A 23,706-nucleotide genomic window follows, 5' to 3' on the forward strand; every position below is an offset into this window, starting at 1 on the left:
CCTATTCTGGTTTGACTTCTGCTATTCTTTTTTTTTTTTTTAAATAAATTTATTTATTTATTTTTGGCTGTGTTGGGTCTTCGTTTCTGTGCAAGGGCTTTCTCTAGTTGCGGCAGGCGGGGGCCACTCTTCATTGCGGTGCGCGGGCCTTTCACTGTCGTGGCCTCTCGTTGCGGGGCACAGGCTCCAGACGCGCAGGCTCAGTAGTTGTGGCTCACGGGCCTAGTTGCTCCGTGGCATATGGGATCTTCCCGGACCAGGGCTCGAACCCGCGTCCCCTGCCCTGGCAGGCAGACTCTCAACCACTGCGCACCAGGGAAGCCCTGCTATTATCCTTTTACCCCCTTCTTGTCTGTTGTTCTTTTTAGCTTTGGAAGGATCCTAAACATACACATTTTAAGTTATTTTCTGATTGCTACTTCTAGATGGAGTTCCTATAATTTTTGATGTTTGTTGGCTGTCCATCTTAGTTTAGTTGTCCCGGTGTGTTTTGGAGTTTGGTTTCATATTAGATAGAATTTTTTTGTTTTCTTTCTTTTCACCCTTCTTATCCAGTGTTTTTTTGCATGCACCTTTACCTTGGCTCTGGGGTGCCCAGACTGAAACCATGTCTTATATTAGAGGCTTGGTTCCCCTGATTCTTGATAACATCAGGATCAGGCTTATCTCTCCAAGAAATACAGACTTAAAGAAGGTGTGTGCTTCTGTTGAAGGAGCACGTAATTTCATTTAAACTAAATTCCCTGGCAATGGCTAGTAAGTAGCTTTTCCCTCCTCCTTTTACAAGCAAGAGAGCCCCTCCACCACAGGCATTCGTTTCAGTGAGGCTGGTTTCTATCCCAGCCTTGCATGGGGGCATTTTTAGTTCTGTTACTATCCCTACAGGATGCGGACTTCTGTGCATCTCTGTTAGTTGAGCCCAGGCGAGTCACAGTTTAAGTTTCACCAAGTGCTTTGTATTTCAGGAGTTTATCTTTAGCAGGTGGCTTGGTCTTCTTAATTTTCTGTTTTATAGTAATGTATTTTAAAAATACATTTGGAACAGAGGAACACTTCAAAGTGTGAATATACAAAACCATTTTAATGGAAATCATCATTTAAAATTAATGTATTATATATCATACATAGCCTTCAGAAAGGTACCAGTTTGCTCTCCTATGTACGAGAAGTATATTTTTTTTACTCCTTTGCCAATAGTGGACGTTATAAATTTTTGATCTTTGATAAAGTAATGTGTGAAAAATAAGTTTATTTTTAATGGCTAGTGAGATTCGTCATTGCTCCATATATTATTGGCCACTTGCATTCTTTTATGAATTTCATTGTCTGTTCGTGTTCTTTGTCCGTTTCTTCTCCTTTAAAGTGTTCATTTTGTTGTCTTATAAGACTTTTGTTATTTTAGGAATATTAACTTTATCATATATATTTGCTTTTCAGGCTTATGAGCTTTGTTTTATAGTGCAGAAGTTTTATTTCTCTGGAGTTACTTTTTATTCCTTTGGAGTCAGTCAGTCTTTTCCTTTTTGCCATTGTGGCATACTTAGAAAGTCCTTTCCTACCATAAGATTATAGAAATATTTGCCTAGATGTACTTGTATGATTTTATTGTTAGTATTTCAAACTTAAATCTTTAATCAGCTGGTGTTTTTTTAAGATCCACGATAGGGATTCAGCTTTCCTCCATGGGAGGGCAGGAGTGGAATAGGCCAGCCGTTCTAACACCAATTATTGAATTTTTGTTCCTGCAGCTCTTTCTGGAGTCTTGGTTCTATTCCACTGATCAGTTTATCCTGCAGTAGTATTCCCTCTTAAATACCATAATTTGAAATTGTTTTAATATTAGGTATGGCAAATTCTCATGGTTTTTAGAATGTTTTGTCTGTTCTCATACATTTAATCTTTCATAATGAATTTTGGAATCATTTCATCAAGGTCTGGGAACAAAAAGACCCAGTTGTGATTATATTGAATTTATTATTAATAAAGGGATGAAAAATGTCTTTACCATATTGAATCTTCCTATCTCAGAAAAAAGAATGTCTTGTATTCTGAGGCTCTTAAAGGTCATGAATATTTCTTGTTAATTATTCAGATATACCTTTGCTGACATTTTTATTTATTTTCTAAATTATTATTGTTAATAGTTTTCTTATATAATTTTCTTTAGTCACATAGCCTTCTTGAACTTTTTCTTCTAACAGTGTTTTAGATTTTGAGTTTGCCATCACATAATCGTTATCTGCAAGTAATAATATGATCTCATAATTTTATGCTTTTTTTTTTTAATGTGACTGCATTGATCAGTATTTCTAGACATTGCTAAATAATAGAGATACGAGCAGGTATCTTTGTTCTTGTTTCTTTCTTGGGAACTGTTCTAATCACTATGCTTCCCTTCTGGCTTGAAATATGTATTATCATATCATAGCCTATGCAGAGACGATCATATGGTTTTTCTCCTTTTTTTTTTTTTTTTTTTTTGCGGTACGCGGGCCTCTCATCGTCGTGGCCTCTCCCTTTGCGGAGCACAGGCTCCGGACGCGCAGGCTCAGCGGCCATGGCTCACGGGCCCAGCCGCTCCGTGGCACGTGGGATCCTACCGGACTGGGGCACGAACCCGTGTCCCCTGCATCGGCAGGCGGACTCCCAACCACTGCGCCACCAGGGAAGCCCGATTTTTCTCCTTTTAACTTTTAAAGAGGTGACTTATATTAATGGGATGCCGAATGTATTTAAATTCCTAAAATGAACCCTACTTGGTAACTTGTAAGTAATTAGCGTTATTTGTCTTTATTCCGTAATATATGGTTATATTTTACTTGGGGTTTTTTGCATCTGTATTAATGAATGTGTTTGGACTATAGTTTTATTTTTTTAGTGCTATCTTTGTCAAATTTTACGTCAGGATTGTGTATGTTCATAAAAAGTGGTAAGTTTTTTTCTCTGTTCTTTATTTAGGTAGTTTAGGTAATTTGGGAGTTACATGTTCTTTTAAGGCGTAAAACATCTTGGTTGTGAAATTGTCTTGCCTAATGCACTTTTATTTTTAATAACTTTATTTTGAAAACAATTCAGACTTACAGAAAATATAAAAAAAAGAATACAGTGAACTTCCATCTTTACCAGATGACCAGTTGTTAACATTTTGCCACATTTTTTTATAAACTCTTTTTTCCCTCTATGTGCACACATGCATATTCTCTTTGCTCACACAAATACGTATAAGCCAGCGCACAATCACACATTCCACTTGGTTGTCATATTTTTTCGGTCTTTAACCTCGAATTGTTCTTCAGCCTTTTTGCTTTTTGTTTCTTGTGAGCCCTGGAGCTTTTTCTAAAGATAGTTCTTTGATAACTTTCTCATTTTGTTCCAGAGTTACTGGTCTTTATTCCGTCACTTCTTGGGGGGAAAAAGAAAATTGGTAATTTGTTTTCCTAGAGCATTGTCAGTTTCCTTCATATTTTCATATTTATTGACAAAGAATTATACAGTATGTTTCATAAAAAACAAAACGAAAAACACCTACCTGTGAGGTGAGTTTAGCCTGTTTGGTTTCTAAGTTTGAATTGTAGTTTTTCTCAATTAGGCTAACTAGTGGTTTACCTATTTTAATCATTTTTCTCTCATGTAATTATCATATTTACCTTAATTTTTCATAACATATTCCTTCAGCTTTCCTTAGGTTTTGTGTGTATGTGTATCGTTGTTGTTTTTACTTCTTGAATTGAATATTTAGTATACTGGCCTTCACTTGCTTACTAAGAAACTATGAGTTTCCATGAATAAGATTTTGTTACATCTCATAGAATTTGATATGAGATTTTTCTTATTATTATTGTTTCTAAATATTTTGTAATTGTAAAAATATACAAACTCAATGAAAAGTTGATTAGAAGCATGCCTTTTAAAGCAATTTCCAGATGTTTGAAGTTTTCTTGTTACCAGTATCTACTGTTTGTTGTATTCAAGTTAGATAATATGGTATCATTTGTTTCCTTTCTTTTTCTTTCTTTTATTTGGTCCCCAGGGTGAGATCGGTGGGAGTGCATTAGGAAAAGCTATAAAGCTTTTGTTTTTCAATGTACAATTCAGTAAATATTTGAGTTTTAATTAGTGTTTTTAAGTGTGTTTGAACACAATACATAGTTTTGATTTCAGCATATAGTGTTTTTGATAGGTGTGCTATGAATTATCTGGCATAAAAATAGTTATTTAGCACATAAAATTTGTAAGTTAAATTATAATTTTAGACAACATCCATATCAATTTAAAAAGATACCCATCCTCGTTATTGCTTTATTCCTTATGCTTGCCTTTGTCTGATATTAAAATTGCAACCCTTGGTTTCTTTTTGGTTGTATTTGCTTAGTATATTTTGCCCACCCCAAAGCCCTATATACTAGGACATCTCCACTATTGAGTTTCTTGTTTTGATTAATCTCTTGATAGCATTAATCTGTCTTTAAACAGATTTTTCAGAAATGGTACATGTATGATATACTTCTTTAGTGCTGGCATATTTGATAATATCTTTCTATTATCTTCATAATAAATGCCAACATTGCTGGGTCTAGATTTCTTGGAATATACCCCTTTACCCTCAACATTTATAGGTATTAGTTCATTATTGCCTATCATCTGACATTGCAAAGAAGTTTGAGGCCAGCCTGGTTTGTTTTTGTTTTTATTTTTTGGCATGTTTTATTTGTCTAAATTCTCATATTTTTTTTCATTTTTTTAAATATTTTAATTTTATTGGAGTATAGTTGATTTATAATGTTGTGTTAGTTTCAGGTGTACAGCAGAGTGATTTAGTTATACATATACATATAGTCATTCTTTTTTAGATTCTTTTCTCATATAGGTTATCACAGAATATTGAGTAGAGTTCCCTATGCTACACAATAGGTCCTTGTTGGTTATCTATATTTAGCAGTGTGTGTGTGTGTTCATCCCAAGCTTTCAATTTATCCCTCCCCTAAATTCTTATATTCTTGAAATTCATTATCTTCACCAAATTATGCTGTGGTATTGGTCAGTTTCTACTAAAATTATCTAGTACTTGATGAATGCCTTGAATCATCAAGTTCAAATTTTCTCTCAGTTTAGGATTAATTTCTTCTTTGAGGTTTTAATTTCTCTTCCATTATTTGATTTTCATTTTACAGTGTACTAATAAACTGTTGAATCTACAGTGCGTGTGTCTTTAATCTACTCACTTTTACCTCTTTATTCTTACTATCTTCATACTGGATGATTTTTCTTATTTTGGTTTTTACTTCTTGTAACTTGTTTTCTATAAGTTCTTTACTTCTCATTATTGCTTTTCGTGTTATTTAAAATAATACAATAATGTTTTATCTCTTAAATTTCATTCCTTAGCTCTGTTAATACTTTTTATATTCTAGTTTCTGATTTTTCATACACACTTATTTTCTTATAGTTCTGGAGGTCACAAGTCCAAAATCAGTTTCATTGAGCCTGCAGGAATGTGCTCAGTCTGGAGGCTTTAGGGGAAAAATGCATTCCCTTCCTTTTCCAGCTTCTGGTGGCTGTCAGCATTCTTTGGATTGTAGCCACATCACTGTAATCTTCAAGGCCAGCATCTTCAGATCTCTTTCTGCTCTGTCTTCACATCACCTTCTCCTCTGTGTGTGTCAGCTTTTCTTCTGCCTCTATAATGACACTTGTGATTGCATTTAGAGACCCCAGTATAACCCCAGATATTCTCCACCAACCCCCCCAGTCAGAAGTTTCTTAAGTTAATCACATCTACACAGACCTCTTTTTTCCAAATGAGGTAATGTTTACGTGATTAAGGCCTGATGTCTTTGGGAGCCATTATTCAGTCTACTATACTGCTACTTTGGGATGAGGTGGCCACATTAGTGAAAGATCAGATTAGAGTAAATCCTCATGGATTGTATGCTGTTACAATCACAGGTATTGTCCTCTTTACCAAATGATGCAAACTCAGATGCCATGGTGGAAAAGTGGATGAAATGGTCTAGATATGGTCAGTAAGGAGTAGTGGGGACTCTGGAGAATGCATGTTGCTTGGGGAGAGGAACTAACAATATATGTGAAGGTCAAATTCAGGCTACCAATTTGTAGTCTTAGTTGGTAGCTGCTTTTTTCTTTTTTCCTTCTTTAAAAGTTGACTTTTCTGTAGTAAAATAATCTTATTTATCTCATAATCATCATCTTGGTATTGAGAATAAGTTTTTAAATGGGAATTCATTAGCATGATTTTAGACTAAAGTATTAATTTACTAATGCCATTTATGTAGGTATTCCTGAAATTTTAATCTTCTCACTTAATTTCTTATACATTTCTCAGAACAATTACCTTGTTAATTAATCAAGGTTGATTATTTATCAGTAAGGAAAGTTAGATATTAAGCTAAAGGACTTGTCCAAAGTCTCATATTGGATAGATCTGTAACTTTTAAGTTTAGTCTTATGAAAGATTTTTTGTTTGTTTTTTGATTTATATGTGCTTTGCTGTTGATGTGAGAATAACTCTAAAGACATGAGAGTGTCTTCCTAGTGTTAACTTGGATAATTGGGCCACTTCCCAAGTTCTTTTACTTTATATATTGGGATTTTGTTTTTCTAGATCAGTATTTTTAAGAAGGTTATTTTTCTGTAATGTTATTAAAAAGTTAAACTAATGACAAGTCTTAGAGATGAACTTAATAGTTTTAAAACATAATAGATGTTTGCTTGTTTGGAATTTTTTCTTGAATTTTCCATAAAGTATGAGTATATGCTTTGAGTGCTTATATATCTTTTTTTTTTTTTTGAGTCCTTATATATCTTAAAATGTTTTTCCCCCTATACACATGAATAATAGTTTGGATGATTATGTAATTAACCTTAACTCTTAGAACTCTGTTTATTCTCTACTTTAGGATTCAGTTTTATAGTTGGCAATGGCTGATACTAATTTGATACTCTTTCCTTTGAAGATTACCCAAGATTTTCCTAGAAGCTTATGTTATAGTTTTTTTTTTTTCTTTTCCTTGAATTTCTTCAGTTGTGGGTAAATAGGGGTGGGTTTTTAGCAATTAATCCTCCTAGATATTCAGTGAGCTTTGTAAGTTTGAAGACTTCTACTGAGGGAAAAATTTCTTTCTTTGATTATAGCTTCTCTGTTTTGTCCATCAGAAAGTCTTATTTTTTTATGTTTATATTTATTCCCTGGGTATACTCATTCTGTTACCAAATTTTTAATATTTGCATCTGCTTTTTCTTTGGAGCTAATTCATTCAGCAAGTGTTTATTGAAGGTCTGCTGTGCTAGGGGAATCCAGAGTATTCAAAGGAGGCTCTCCAGAAGACCTGATACTTGAGTTAATAATCTGAAGAATGAGTATGAATTGGGTAGAGTAAGAGAGGAAGGAATAGCTTTTTATAGAGGAAGTGGCATTTGTTTATGTTATTTGGAGGAAGGGGACGTGACAAGTACTAGGTACTGTAAGAAAGCCCTTACAGTTGGAGTAGAGAATGTTATTGGGGCGGCGCATTATGAAGTAAGGTAAGTCTGGAGAAGGTTGATGGGCGCCTGACTACTCAGGGCTTTCATGTGAGCCATATTAAGCAGTTCATTATCCCCCCAAAGAGAGGAAAGCCATTGAATGACTTTTAGTATAGAAGTGATACAGTGAAATTTGTATTATATTATCTTTTTTCTTCTGGTTTTATTGAGATATAATTGACTTACAGCACTGTGTAAGTTTAAGGTATACAGCATAATGATTTGACCTACATATATCATGAAATGATTACCACAGTAAATTTAGTTGAACATGTGTCATCTCATGTAGGTACAAAAAAAATTTTTTTTCTTGTGATGAGAACTCTTAGGATTTACTATCTTAAAAACATAAATATAGCATACAGCAGTGTTAATTAGTCACATTGTACCTTACATCCCTAGTACTTACTTATCTTGTAACTGTTAAGGTTGTACCATTTAACTACCTTCATCCATTTAATTCCCTTTCCCACCACCCCTGGTAACACAAATCTGATCTCTTTTTCTGTGAGTTTGTTTTTTGGGTTTTTTGTTTTCTTTGAAGTATAATTGATCTGCAACACTATGTTAGTTGCTGGTGCACAACATAGTGACTTGATATTTCTGTAGATTACAAAACGATCACTGATATTTGTATTTTGAAAAGTTTACTAAGGTTGCAGTTTGTAGAATGAATTGGAGGGAGGCCAGCATGCATGTGAAGAGACAAAATAGGAGGCTGGTATAGAATAATGCATTGAAAGATGATGGTACCTTGAAGACTATGGTGTTAGAGAAAAAACTGGGCAGATTTGAGAATACTTAAGAAGTAGAATCCATGGAACTTGATGTTGGACTGATGGGAGATAAAGTAGAAAGAGGTATCAAAGATATGTCCTTGGTTTATTCACTTTGATGAATGATGGTGCCATTCACTGGCAAAAACCATGAAAGAAAAAAAAAAGAAGAAAAAACGATATGAAAGAGTACCTTGGGAGCTAGCATAGAGTGAGAAGAGGGCCTAGGTCTAAGCCTTGAATGCTAATATTTAATGGCTTGAGAGATGAGGATGGGCCTGCAAATAAGACAAGGATGGAAAAGCTAGGGTAGGAGGAAAGCTAGGAGTGTGTAGCATCTTGAAAAGCCAATGGGAAGAGTGTTTCAAGGAGTATTGTGTTGAGTGCTGCTCTGAGCAGTCAGTCAGACAAGGGCCAAAATGTCCATTGGGTTAAGCTTGGAGGAGCTTGTTTTGATGGAATGGCCAGACAACAGTTCGGAGCATCAACACTTTTTTTAAAAAGACTTTGAACTGTAGGGGAAAGAAAGAGGCAGGAGGTAGCTAGAGGGGAATGAGTCACCTAAAGACTTTTTTTTTTTTTTTTGCCGTACACGGGCCTGTCACCGCTGTGGCCTCTCCCGTTGCGGAGCACAGGGTCCGTACGCGCAGGCTCAGCGGCCATGGCTCACAGGCCCAGCCACTCCGCGGCATGTGGGATCCTCCCGGACCGGGGCAGGAACCCGCGTCCCCTGCATCGGCAGGCGGACTCTCAACCACTGCGCCACCAGGGAAGCCCTAAAGACTTATTTTTAATGGATGACATTTGAGTGTCTTTAAAAGTTGTACTCCAATAGAAAGGGGGAGGTTGAATATAAAGGAGTGAAAGAGGATAATAATGTTATTATTCCTGGGAAGACACATAAATTGTGTAAGATTCCTTTGAAGAATGGGCTCCAAAGCTCTAACAGAGGGACTTAACTTAAGTGCGAGGACAGAGAGTACTCTGTTATAACAGAAAGGTATGAGGATAGGATGGGTACCAACATGGGTGGGTTTGTATGTTTGGAATCAAGATGAGGAAAGACCTGAGTTCTAAAAGAATTCCTCAAAGTGATCTCATTTATTGTTTTGTTTTGTTTATTGTTTTAACTGTGGTATCTATTTGGCTATTCATTGTCTCTTTTGAAAATTTTAGTTCAGTAATTGTTTTTCGTTTCCATGAACCTACTTTCAGAGTGGTTTGTTTGCTTTTTTTGTTTTTGCTTTGGTTGACAGCTTGCAGTTGTTTCGTTCATTCAGTGTCATCTCATAAATTGATGGGCGTTTTCTAGTTTGGAGCTAATGAATACTGAGCTCACCCACCCACCCCCAATCCCCACCTTTAATTTCTGAATCTTTAAAAATACATCCTCTTAGTTTTCTCTGCTCATTATTATATTTTATTTAGCTCGTGTATTTGAAATTGGCATTGCCAGAAATTGCAGTTAGTTCACTGTTGTTTTCTGTTAGTCTCAGACAAAAAATAAAAGTTGGATTTCTTGCTTTTCTTCCTTTTCTCTTCTTCTTTACCTTTCCTTCCCTCCTCTTTTTTTGGTCATTTACCTTTGGTAGTTTAGAACACAAATTATGTAGAGTAGGCAGAGGAAGAAATGACACTAAAAGAAGTTTCTGCTTTCTTCGGTGACCATCTTCCATGCCTCTCTGCCTTGTGTGTTGTCTTTTTAAAAGTCTACATTTTTAGATTTCCATTACTTCATTTGCAGATATACAGGATGGCTTGTGTAGGAGAATTAGAGTGTTAGTCCAGAAACCTAGGTCCTTTTCTCAGGCTTAGTGCTGAACTAGCTTTTTGACCTTGGGCAAGTCATTCTGTTTCTCTGTACCTTCTCATTTGTAAAATAGGTTTAGACAGATCATTTCTACATTTTGGCTCTGATTATTTATACAAGTTATCAAAATCAAATTTGTACATATAAATGTGTGACTATTTTTGTAATGATTAGAAATTTCAGACTCCAAATGGGAGAAAAATTACCCAAGATTGATCTTTTTTTTCTCCTCAAATTGTGTAAAATTTTGTTCATGTGCTTATGTATCATTACCATAGATAACTTTGAGATGGTTACCTTGGATTACAAAATATAATTTATGAATTACCATGTTTCATACCTTGGGAAGTTAAAAGTAGTTTATGTAGCTTAGATTATCCTTGGTAGAGAGATGTGGCCACAAGGACTGTGCATCTTCTCTGAACCCGTCTATGCAATAAATTGCTTAGTATTCTATTGTTCAGTAAGTGTGCATTCCAGAGGTCAGCTGACCATTTGTCCTCATCTTTGACAGTCTATTCATACATAAGCATTAGTGGGCAATGTAGGCTATACCAAAGGTTTGGTAGTAGTAGAGAGTTCACTCCTCACTGCAAATGACTTCAATGTTGCCATGTTATACACTGCTACCAGTGCTGCTAACTGGTATTCCATTTTTTCCCTTTTCCCCCAAGAAGCTTCAAGTCTCTCTTGCTATATAGTTTTTTCCCTCTGGATTTCCCCCAACCTTTAGATTTCTTATTTCTTATGGAGGTCCAGTCCAGATTTTCCTCCCCAGTTTTTATAATCAAACCTATCTCAGTGCTCATCAAACAAAGATCCTTCAGTTAGCAGCATCTACCCTCCTTCAAATGCTTGTTTAGTAGTGATCTTTTGTTATGTTGAGTATATCTTTTGATCCTTAACCCCTTACTTACATATCTGATCAAACTAGTGTTTCTCAGAAAAAGTAGGGCTTGCTGTAAGAAGAATTCTGATATCAATTACTAAGAGAATATAATTTTCTCAACATTGTTTACATAGTCTATTTTGTCCTCTGTTAATGGAGCACCAGGACATTCTGTATTATACTGTGTGTCCATAGGTAAACAGAAAAGAACCCTGCAGTGTTTTAGTCTTCAATTTTTTACTAAAGGACTCTGCCAGAATTGTCAGTTTAATAACTCTTGTTTCATGGCTAATATGGTGCTTAGGGATCTTAACAGTTGAATGAATATATAGAGCTTTTTTTTAACTTGGGATAATTCTGAGTGGATTAAACCAAATGACCAGGTTCAAGACTCTTCATTATGATTGTGAGATCGGTTTTACTTAATAAAAGGCAGTCGCTGAACTTTAATGAATACTTCCTGACTCAGCCTTAGGATTTTTCAATTTGGGAGTTTGTTTGGTTTTAAAAGACAAAAATGGTCACCAAATTTTCTGATTATATCAAAGATGAGTTCAGTCTTATGATTGTCATAGTACTTTGTATTGAAATGTTCAGATCATCTGATAATGCTAGTGTTGTGATGAGATCCAGCATGTGCTCAGAGTAGATTTAACACTAGGTGAGAACTAGAATTTCTCTCAGAAACTGACTTAAACTTTCATGGGCAAACTGAATCGCCTTGGGATTTACTGTTTGTAGATACATGCCAATTTAATAACTTGACTAAATAAAATACTCTTTAGTAGTCCAGTTATGGAAAATAACTATGTATTTTTTAAAAGTAAAAATTATTTACTTATAGGTACTTATAGTATGTCATAGTACTTATAAGTATGACATATTTATAAGTACTATGTCATAGTATTTATAAGTAAATAATTTCTGATAACTATTATTTTTATATAACTATCTGCTGTATTTTGTAGCTATAGTTGGCTGCTTCACCAGGCTTCTACAAATTATTCAGAATCCCAGGAGGTAAGATTTCTGAATCACCTATTTTCAGTATGTAAAAATCCAGACACAAAATTATTTGCCCTTGACTATATTTTTGCATTTGCAGTAGAGCTGGACCTAAAATTTTATCAGATGATTGACTTGGTTTGTTACATTTTTATATTTCTAATATATATTTTTCAAAAGTTGGGGTGTTTTTTTTTTAGAAAGCATACCCTGTTTATCTTCAAAGAATTATTTGTTTGGTAGTTTCATATATATATCTAGATCGATCGATAGATATATAGATAGATATATCTCTGGAAAATAACTACTGGACTTTTCTATAAAAGGGAGAGGGAGAGTAAGATCCCTGTTAGGTAATATCAGAATCTAGATGTGTTGTGTATGTGGGAATGTAGTCATAATTAAATAGTTTCCATTTGCTGAGTTCCTCATGTTTGCTCTGCTCTATGTGGCTACTTTGCAGCCATTACCTCATTTAAACTTTGCAGCAACATTCAGAGGTACGTATTAATATATGCCCATTATAAGATGACGAATGCTAGATTTGTGGTATCAAGTGTCTTAAGTATACAGTTGTCCCTCAGTATTTGCAGGGATTGGTTCCAGGAGCCCCCATGGATACCAGAATGTGTGGATGCTCAAGTCCCTTCTATAAAATAGCATAGTACAGTGAATATGGTGAGCCCTCCATATCCAAACCCGAAGATATGGAGGGCTGACTGTAACATCTCCCACCTCCCCTTTAGCCTAGCTAAAGGAATTGAGGTACAGAGATGAGGCAACTTGCTGTTGACCTTCAGCAGATGACTTAACCTCACCATGGCTTAATCATCTTCTATCTACCTATCTATCTAGGCTTTCCATCTAATCTTTACAACAGATACACAGATTCCTAGATTCCAACCCTACTGTGGAAATTCTGGTTTTTTTAATCTTAACTTTTCAAAAGGTCCACAGATAATTCTTTTGTACAGCCATGACTGAGACCATTGCTGTAGTAGTAAATGGTGCTTTAGAGCCAGGCAGGCTTGAATTAGAGACCTGACTCCCCTCAACTTGTCTGATGAGTGACGTTGGCCAAGTTCTTTAGTCACACTAAAGTTCATCTATAAATTGAAGATAATATTATTACCTACTTTAGAGTGTTGTTGAGAATGACTTCAGGTAACAGTTGTAAAACACTTATCAGTGATTTAGAATTCATCTTAAACATTGTCTGCTATTAAGGTATCATTACTATTGTATCTTTTGTCCAATCAAAACACTCATCCTTGCCATATTGTGTATCAACTTGGTGTCAGAAAGGTAATTTGATGAATACCACCATAAGGAATGAATAATGGCTAGTTTTCATTATTTAACCTCCATTAGTGGAATTGTAATAGGACACAGACAAGTAGGCAGGAGATCATTTTATCATACTAATCAGCCAGACTTCTCTGCTGTGTATTAGTTTGGCCCTTGTAGGATAGAGAAGGAGGGAGAGGTTGCTGGGAAACTGTTTCCTTTCTGAGTTGTTTTTCTTCTTCCTTTCTCTCTCCCAGCTTCTTCTCAGAGCTTAGCATCATCAATCCCCTAATCTCCTAAGTGCGTCCTGATTTACCTGGGTACTTTCCCCCACTCCTTCCCATCTCACCTTAACCTCCATTAAATCTCATTGTATCCTTCTTTCAGATTGCTTTAAATTGTGACTCATTTGATCACTTGGACCACAAGTGTCTACATTCTAGGCCATTACTCAAGTAAAGGCCAACTGTCTTCCTGCTTTGTGTAAGCTCATTCCAGACCAAGGGTTTTAGCTTTTGATTATTGGGAAAGGATTAGATTAGCTAAGCTTTCAGGCTTGTCCACAGTGCTGTCCTAGACCTTTTGATCTCCTTTTCTGTTTATACCAAATGGTTATAGAGTACCATATGATGATACGTGTTATTACCTCTAGATTAGGTTACAGTAGATGAATTTTATTATATCTACATATGACAGTCTTTGTTATATGTATGTATAATTGCTTTGCAACTTGAAAATTGAGGTTGAACCACTTACAGGTATCTAATAACTTATTGGCTTTTCAGAGACTGAAAAACCAATGGAAAAGGTAGAATTTGAGCTAGACGTTAAAGGATGGGTATACTTATTTCTATAAGTAAGGAGGAAAGACTTAAGGGAAGGAGCATGCAAATTTGAATCATTGTGAGTAGATCTTTTTCTACTTTTTCAGAGAGTTGATGTAGTAGGAATAAAACTAGATATTTGGAATCAAACTTTGGAAAATCCTGAATGTTCAACTAAGATGTTTGAATTAGTAGGCTTTTGGTATGTCCTGTGAATTCATTTATTTGTTTTTTCTTGATTAATATATACATACAACTTAGTTCTGAGATTCCCTAAGAGATTCACATATTCAATGCATCCTTAACCACTTGACATGGTTCATGTAAGCTGATGGCCACTGCCAAGTCTCTTTTCTATTTCAAGTACTTGTTCCTTGGGGAGAGTGTCAGATCAGCTACTTTTATCATGATGCTTTACTTCTCTCTGCCTGTTGTACATTCTGAGCTGTGCCTGAACAGCCTTTCCCCCAATTCTTCCTTGTTAATCATCAGGTTCCAAGTCAGCAGTGAGTGTCTGCTTATCACAAGAGTTGTGAATTCTTATTTAAAGCTTTCTTGGTATTTCCTTCTCTCTTAAAAAGGTTGTTGGATATATAGTTTGTTTATAAGATAGCTATTAACTTTCCTGTTTCTCTTCCTTTGCAGACCTAGAGGATCAAGACATAATGGGAGCATTTTTAGACAAACCAAAGATGGAAAAACATAATGCCCAGGGGCAGGGTAATGGGTTGCGATATGGGCTAAGCAGCATGCAAGGCTGGCGAGTTGAAATGGAGGACGCACATACGGCTGTGATCGGTTTGCCAAGTGGACTTGAAACATGGTCATTCTTTGCTGTGTATGATGGGCATGCTGGTTCTCAGGTTGCCAAATACTGCTGTGAGCATTTGTTAGATCACATCACCAATAACCAGGATTTTAAAGGGTCTACAGGAGCACCTTCTGTGGAAAATGTAAAGAATGGAATCAGAACAGGTTTTCTGGAGATTGATGAACATATGAGAGTTATGTCAGAGAAGAAACATGGTGCTGATAGAAGTGGGTCAACAGCTGTGGGTGTCTTAATTTCTCCTCAACATACTTATTTCATTAACTGTGGAGACTCAAGAGGTTTACTTTGTAGGAACAGGAAAGTTTACTTCTTCACACAAGATCACAAACCAAGTAATCCGCTGGAAAAAGAACGAATTCAGAATGCAGGTGGTTCTGTAATGATTCAACGTGTGAATGGCTCTCTGGCTGTGTCAAGGGCCCTTGGGGACTTCGATTACAAATGTGTCCATGGAAAAGGTCCTACAGAGCAGCTTGTGTCACCAGAGCCTGAAGTCCATGATATTGAAAGATCTGAAGAAGATGATCAGTTCATTATTCTTGCATGTGATGGTATTTGGGATGTCATGGGAAATGAAGAGCTCTGTGATTTTGTAAGATCCAGACTTGAAGTCACTGATGACCTTGAGAAAGTTTGCAATGAAGTAGTCGACACCTGTTTGTATAAGGTAGCTAGACTTTTTTTTTTAGATGAAATGATTTTATGTCATCTTAATTACTACTCTAGTATATAATCATCTTAGAACCTGTAGTACTCAGAAATAAGTTTTTGGTACAATTGCAGGATACTTTTCATCAATTATGAAAATAACATAGGAATACTTCTTAGAAATAAATTACGCGGTTACCAAAAATGCAAGGGTTATAATCTGAATGTTTAGTCTTTTAGTAACCATGACTACTTGAGCTTTTTACTATTGTGGAATTTTATCAAAGGTAAAAGACTGTATCATGTTTTAGAAAAGGGAATGGGGAGGGTTAAGCCTCAGTGTCTATATATGAAAAGCATTTTAGAATTTTAATATTTTATTTTTACCATGTGATATCTCAGTACATTTATGGAAATACTTTGAGACTATGGTCTAATGAATCTGTAGCACCAGCAGAGGATTTAGTGATCATTTGGTGTGATGTAATAGAAATAGCCTTGGACATGGAGTCAGAAGAACTTGGTATGAGACTGTGTATGACTTCAGGTAAGCTATTTAAATTGTCTGGAAAATCAGTTTCTTTAATTGTATAAAAAAGAGAGAGAAAGAGAGATATTATTACCCTGTCTTATGGGGTTGTCGGGATGATCAAATGGGATCATGTATATAGATGAGCAAGAGAAGGCTCTGCGGACTTCAGAGTCAGACCTAGAATCAAATCTTAACCTCTGTTACTTTTGTACTCTATAGTCTTGAACAAATTGTTCCACCTCTCTCAGCTATTGAATGGAGAAAATAGTATCTAACTCATAAGACTGTTGATGAACTAATGTATACATATGAAGTACCTAGTTTTAGCAAACAGTGTGTGCTTGATACATGCTGCTCCCTTTTCTAGAAAAGTTAAAAATGTTACACAATTTACTTCTTTAGTTGCAGCGCTAAGACTAGAATCCAAGTCCTTGACTTAGGTGCCGTGTTCTTTACACCACAGTTCTATTTTGTCAATAATGCTCATTAACTAATTCTTTGTGTTTGTTTAACAAATGGTGATTTTATAAAACTCTTCTGAGGCTGTATATTTGATGTCCTTTTAAAACTCGGAAATAGAAAGTCAACATAATATTCTCTGTGGTTTTATATGCACAACTGCCAGCTGTACTTAAAATCTTAATTAAAAATCAGGTTTATGTAATATCCAACACAAATCAAGTTTATGTAACATCCAACACATATGTTAAAAAAAAATCAATAGAGCAACAACTTGGTAGTACACACTATTGTTGTTAATTTCTGAATTTGGGGGGAACCAAACAAGGATGCTTATGTTCTTTGTCCCTTTTAGTATAAAAAAGGGAAAAAGTAGCATTCATTTGTTAGGTTTATTCTGTAGCGCTTGAGAGTTAAATACTTGTTAACTAAATTAAAAGCTGTTTTCTTGAGAGACTTGGTCAGATTCAGATATTAGTAAATTATGACTCAGATTCTACTTTATCTCTTCTGCATTATGCTCTGTTTTAAAAATTGTTCAGTATCTTATCATTTGCCTCATTTTTATACAATTTCCCCCAATATTTTAAATATTAAATTCTTTGTATTTGCTTAAATTAATGGTATAACTTCAATTTTCCCATATAGGGGAATTAAATACTTAAAATTTTAGAACTCCAATTACTAATAGGAAGAGGAAGTCTGATTTTTGGGGAGGCCAAAATTGATTCAAGTATTTTAATTATAGCATTTTGAATATCTAGGTGCTTTTAAAAACAAATGTACTTCCTAAAAGTTGAAACTTTTTTTAAATTATGAAAGTTAAAAGCTGGTTTATAAACTTTATATATGTAGTTTTATTTCTAATTCCATATTTCTACTTATTATGAAGCAGATTAATTAGCCCCATAATTTATTTTAAATGTAAATTTGTCAAAAAAAAGTAAATTTCTCAAGTATATATGTAACTACAGATCAAATCATGTTGTAAAGAATATCACTAGAATTTTCTATCTTGTTGAATGAATGTATGTATGTGTATTTGTGTTAGGTATCACTTCATGTTAAGTAGGCCACCAGTAAATGTTCAGAAATATTTGTTTTATAGAGCTTTAAACTCTACTGCAACAATCATTTTTTTAATCTGTAGTGTTTCTCTCTTGTCTTTTGGAGTATTGGTTATTCTGTATACCATATGTACAATGTATGTATTGGGTGGTGCCGCTCCACATGTGCATATATATTTTTCTCTCCTTAAAAACAATATATGTTTTCACTAGAACAAGTATAATTGGCATGACTGTAAAGGTTCTCAAAGCTTTGAAGAGCAAAAAGAAAACAATATTTTCTCAAACTTTTTTCTTCCCAGGGAAGTCGAGACAACATGAGTGTGATATTGATCTGTTTTCCAAATGCACCCAAAGTATCGCCAGAAGCAGTGACGAAGGAGGCAGAGTTGGACAAGTACCTGGAAAGCAGAGTAGAAGGTGGATCATTTAACAAAAAATAAGTAGCTTTATTAAAGAAAAACCTCAACATAATCAAACTTTAACATTTTAGCTTTTAGATCTTTACATGCCTTTGACATTTAGTGTACAAAAGTGGGAAAGGGCATTTCTGTAGTAGCTGTTTAGATATTTGTTATTGTCCTATCACAGTTATATTAGAAATAGCAACTCGGATGGCCCAGTACATTCTGTTCAGGATACTTCTGTTTAAAAAGGGTAAAGTGTTGTGTGCTTTCAAATTCTTTATGAATTCATTGGCATGAATAATTTTATGCCAGGAAAGTCTAATTTGTGGTTTATTTAATTATAAACAGATTTTTTATGATGGTGATAATTTGAATACCATCTTTCTGTGTAAAGCTGTGTGTATGAATTTTAAGATCTTTGGGACTTTAAAAAAGTAACTTGAAGATCATAGCCTGGTTATTAACAACTTTCATGTGCCACAGCTTTTAAAAATTTATTTTAAACCGTTCCAAAGCTTCTTGCCTAAGCCATAAACTGCCTCACCTAGACAACATAAACCTGAATAGAAGACATACCTGGCATATATCTCTACCTGGCAGAAATATAAATGCTGAATAAAATCAAGAAATAAGTTGGGAATTACAGAAGTGTATTTGTCATAATTCTGCAAATTACTTTGAGACAATTAGAAAGGTATTTGTAGCTCAAGTGTAATGCCTTTAAATATTTGAAAAACTTTTAAATGATCATTGATGCAGCTACTATTTGCCATAACTATTAAGTCTCCCCAGAGAATTCCAGTTTACTGCATATATGCAATAAGCATGTAGATTATGCAGTTTCTTTAAGCAGAAAAATTTGACATGCCAATAATAGTGTTAAAATGCATTTTTGGCTCCTAATGTCATTACATTGCACGTTAAAGACCTTTAATAGCATGTAAACATTGATACACTATTATATCCTGCTGTGCCTGCATTATTAAAATTAATATGCACTTTAATTTTGTTTTCTCCCTTTTTGCTGTTTGATACCAATTATAATTAGTCTGATATTAGAATCATGGTTGGTTTTGATTTTTCAGTACTGTCTGGAGCTGCTATTTTGTTTTTATTTCTCTCACCTACTTGATAGTGATATATCTAGTATGTGTATATAGTATTTAGTATTTCATTCACTGGACATACTATTCAATGAGTTTGTTTCCTCACTGTTTCCAAGGGTCTTGGAAATTTTTTGTTTTAAGTGATTCATTTCAATATAAGTTATCAGTGAGATAAAATATTTAGAATGCTACCAAGTCATAGCACATTGGTTCAAACTGCTGTTAGTGGAAAAATATGAAACCTGAAGAAGAATATGTATTGGGATATGTTGATATTTAATTTATTGGCACTTTAACCTGAGTGTACATGTTTTCTTATCAATTTAAAGAAATAATTAGTTTTATTTACTATGAAATGGGGTCAAATTTTAGAAATGAATTGCTATTTTTTCTCTTTAGTGTGCACTCTTAAGTTTTTGATGCAATTCTAAATAATTGCTTTAGATAAGTAATTTTATGTTACAATATTAAGTTTTATATTGCTTATTATCAAGCAAGAATTGCCACCTGAACAGACTTTACATTAATCCTCAATATTTTTGGTATGTTGAAGTGTTGTTATACTTGTACTGTTCAACTGGAGATTATTATGTCGTAAATTAAATACAGTATTATTTACTGAGGTAGATTTGATGAGACTGCATCTAGTTAAATATTACAGTAATTAAAAACCACTACTATATTTAAAAACATAGAAAGAATTAATAGAAAGAATGTAAAACATAGAAAGAATGTAACTATTTGCATTGTAAAAGTTGTTATATGTCTTAAAAAGTGATAAATACTGCAATCAGCTTCTAAAACAGGCACTGAATACCTTTTTCTTTTTTTCTTTCTTTAAGTACATGCCTTCACTAAATTGCTGTGACCTATTAAACCTCATTTTATTTGCTTTGAATACTTTTGGCTTCTCTGTCCACACCACAGAAAAGGACAAAGGCTTTTTAGCTCTCCTCCTATGATATTCTAAATACTTGACTCTCTAGGGTTGTGAAAAGATTCAGCTCATGATTTAAACCATACCACTTAAGTTGTGGTCCTTCTAAGCCAGTTTAAGAGGATACTTGTGTCATGTATGTATTTTTATTTGCTACTGACTGCCCAAGCTTTAAAGTTGCTAATTTGGAGATAACTGATAGAATCCCTCAGGCTTGGTGGAGGGGTGGGGGCCAGAATATGTTTATACATGAGTATGTGGAACATAGATATTCTATACATATATATTCCTTAATAAAAGCATTCAGTCTTTTTACAATTCTAATTAAAATGTATAGTCCAAGAGCAATTAAAGGAATATTTCTTAAAATTTCTTTTTCTTTATTTTTTAAAGCACAGAGAATCAAGGCTAGTGTAGTATTAATGGTCAGATAGTTTAAGTGTATTGTCCCATGTGGAATAGGAGATATAACTGTTTTTAAAGTCTTATATTATTTTTTTAAAGAATTTGTCTTCCTGTAATTTTATTCACAATTAAAATATCCTAATTTTTATATTTTAACAAAGGAGATGTATGAAACATCAAATATAGATGATTCAAGGTAATGTTTTTAGACCTGAAACCATCATTGATTGAATTTATCATCAGTGTTCATTTATATTGTATCTAGTTATCTATCCAATAATTGTATTGGCTTAGCAGAGACTGTATGTTAAGTGTATTACAGCTTTAGATTGTGAAATTGTGCAGTTTAGGTCAACATCAAATTCCTTTATTTTTGTACAGCAAATTTCCAGCATTAGAATCATGTAGAATAAATATACTAGATGTTAAAGATTATACAATAAAGGAACTTGGCAAACCAAATCTGAGATCCTTGCTTTTTGTTCAGATTAAAGACTGGTTTAAAAAAAAGCAAAAAATAAAAGATGGTAAAATTTGGCCTTAATCCTCAAAGGACAGTTTGAGCCATTTAAACAAGTATGGGTAGCAATGTCTGTCTTTTAATATGTGGCTTTAATGATGAATTAATATTTTGAAGCTTGATCAAAGGATGAAAGGGCTTTACATGCATTGTATTTTCAAAGGTATTTACAAATTGAGAACTAGAATGATCTACAATGATGGCAAAGAAAATTTCTTAGTGTAAATAATGGAAAACAAAAAATTGAACATATAACTTACAAATACTCTTGGCATGATCTTACGTTTAGAATAAATATGCTGAAACTCCAGGTAAAGACTTCCTGTACTTAAAGTGAATAGTTTGAGAGCTCTTTAAGTTGTCTGTGCATAATGGTTGGTATTTTGTGGTATGAATAACAATATGCATCTGCATGGCAACACTGCCGATCATATCACTCTATCCATTTAATAACTGAATGTTTTGAAATTAACAATTTTAAATACAGTTGTATGGTTTATCAAATTTTTTCTTTTTAAAAATTCTGTCCTGAAATTTAGCCTTTTTCCATTCTGTAGGCTTTGTTCAAACAGTCAACTAAGGAAATGGTATATATCTATTTATTGCTTAAAGATACTTTAGACAGAAGTTAAGCTGAGAGTGGTGTTCAAGTACATGACCTATTCTGCACATGCTACTTAAGTATCATTTTGCAAATATAAACATATGTAAATATGATTTGGGTTAGTATATAATCAGTAAATCCCCCATACTTAAAGGTTTTTTTTTTCTTTTTTCAAATCTTGAAATTATTTTTTTAAAAAAATCTGTGTACTGTATTTTCAGGGCAAAGTTCAGGAAACATGTTTCCAGTCTAAAGAGAGGAGTTAATCTCCTCAGATATAATTAGTTGGCATCTTAAGAGGAATATCCTCATTTGTACACACATATCCCTGATTATGGTAATACATTGATTTTAATATGAAATTTTTTCACATTTTTATCTTGTTTATTTTCATTCTTTGAAGTTTCTGGAAAGTATTGTATCTCTTGTATCATTTTGTACATCCCTTTGTCATCAATTTTCAAAGGTCAATTTGATTTTTATTTTTTTATATAGTTTAGAAAATCTCAGATGTGGTAAATGCCATCTTTAAAAACCTAAGTTATCTTTGTTTCAGTTTTTTTAATTATTATTAAATTTGGATAACACTTACAAAAAAAGTACTTCTGATTCCCAGAAATCATAAAGAAGCAGGGGGAAGGCGTCCCTGACTTAGTCCATGTGATGCGTACATTAGCGAGTGAGAACATCCCCAGCCTCCCACCAGGGGGTGAATTGGCAAGCAAGTAAGTTATATTCTGCGTACTCTTACCATCTATCTCTGTACATGAAAATGTTAGGTGTCCGTTGATCAAATGTGTATTTACCTAATTTCTAAAGTGACTTCAAAATGTTTAAGCTGTGGTTTGGTGTTTTTCAGTATTAAAGATATATGGTGCTTACTTAGAATCGGTATCAGAATATCATTGTAACTAATTACACTGAAGGCTGTCTTCAGTGGAGGCTTGGATTACACTGATTGCCTCATATAGCATAACTGAGATAATACAGTGAAAGAAATTTTTAAACTAAATTACATAGTACTACAAAATTCTAAGTGTCATTATTATTCCTACTATTATAATTTGATTTTCTTAATCCCTGGATAACTGAACACCCCATGGATGAGCATTTTTCTCTTCTTCCATCTGGGCCATTTTTCTGTATCTCTGATTTTCCTAGTGTTTTTGGTTGTTGATGCTGGTTGGTTGGGTTTTGGTGTAAGGCAAGATAGGTAGATGCATTTCTTGCTTTTTTTCTCTTTTCACTTTAGTTCCTAGAACTGTGGGCTAATATTGGTTAGATACTAAGCTTACATCTTTATAAACTACAGTAGAGACTTTAAGCAATTTTATAATTCAAGGCTTAAAACATTTTTACCTCAGATATCCATGTAATTGACCTACAAAGATATATTGACTAATTTCCTTGATCCTCCACTTGATCTGTAAGTGTAGCCATGTTCTTTAATCATTTCATGTAATTGTAAAACTTCCTGTTTGAAGGTTTTATTTTTTGGAAATTGTTTCTTATATGATCTGTGAAATGACTGTCTATAAAATTGCTTCAAATCAGTTTTGTAAGTAGGGAGGCTTATAACTTATAAATACCACTACTGATTTTTTAATAAAATATGATACAAAAAGTAATTCCTAGACTTGCCAGGGAAATGTCATATTTGACATTTCAGTTTTAATAGCGCTTTTTTAAAGGGGCATTATGAAAAGCAGAAATTCAAGTGTAAAATATCTAAATTATTTTACCATAACAGATATTGAAGTTATTTCTACTTCACAACATTCAGCTCTTAACCAGAATATATTAATATTATATCTTAAGAACTGCATTGTCATTTCTGACTCATAACCACTAAATGCCAGTTCAAACAGAAGTAGCCCATATAGACTGATTTTTTTTTCCAAGCCATGACTTTTAGTCTTCTATTAATTGCATTAGTAGAGTGTTACATTCTAGAATAAATTCACCACTACTTTAACAGTGGGGCCCAAATATCTTAAAGTATGGCTCACTTATTGACAGTAAGAAATAGAACTAAAATAATTTAAGTGTATGAGTA

At 34.0% G+C, this 23,706-nt stretch overlaps 1 protein-coding gene across 1 annotated transcript in view; it reads left to right on the plus strand.

Annotated features, from left to right (window-relative positions):
* PPM1A (protein phosphatase, Mg2+/Mn2+ dependent 1A) overlaps nt 1-23,706 on the plus strand; it is a 48,246-nt gene that overhangs the window by 16,458 nt on the left and 8,082 nt on the right. Inside the window, exons 2-4 of the mRNA XM_030855148.3 lie at nt 14,779-15,632; nt 17,974-18,091; nt 22,267-22,375. Of these exons, the coding sequence (XP_030711008.1) occupies nt 14,799-15,632; nt 17,974-18,091; nt 22,267-22,375 (1,061 nt within the window). The 5' untranslated portion in view covers nt 14,779-14,798. The remainder of the gene's footprint in view (nt 1-14,778; nt 15,633-17,973; nt 18,092-22,266; nt 22,376-23,706) is intronic.

The sequence above is a fragment of the Globicephala melas genome, chromosome 2, assembly GCF_963455315.2.
Source record: "Globicephala melas chromosome 2, mGloMel1.2, whole genome shotgun sequence".
In the NCBI taxonomy this organism is placed as follows: domain Eukaryota; kingdom Metazoa; phylum Chordata; class Mammalia; order Artiodactyla; family Delphinidae; genus Globicephala; species Globicephala melas.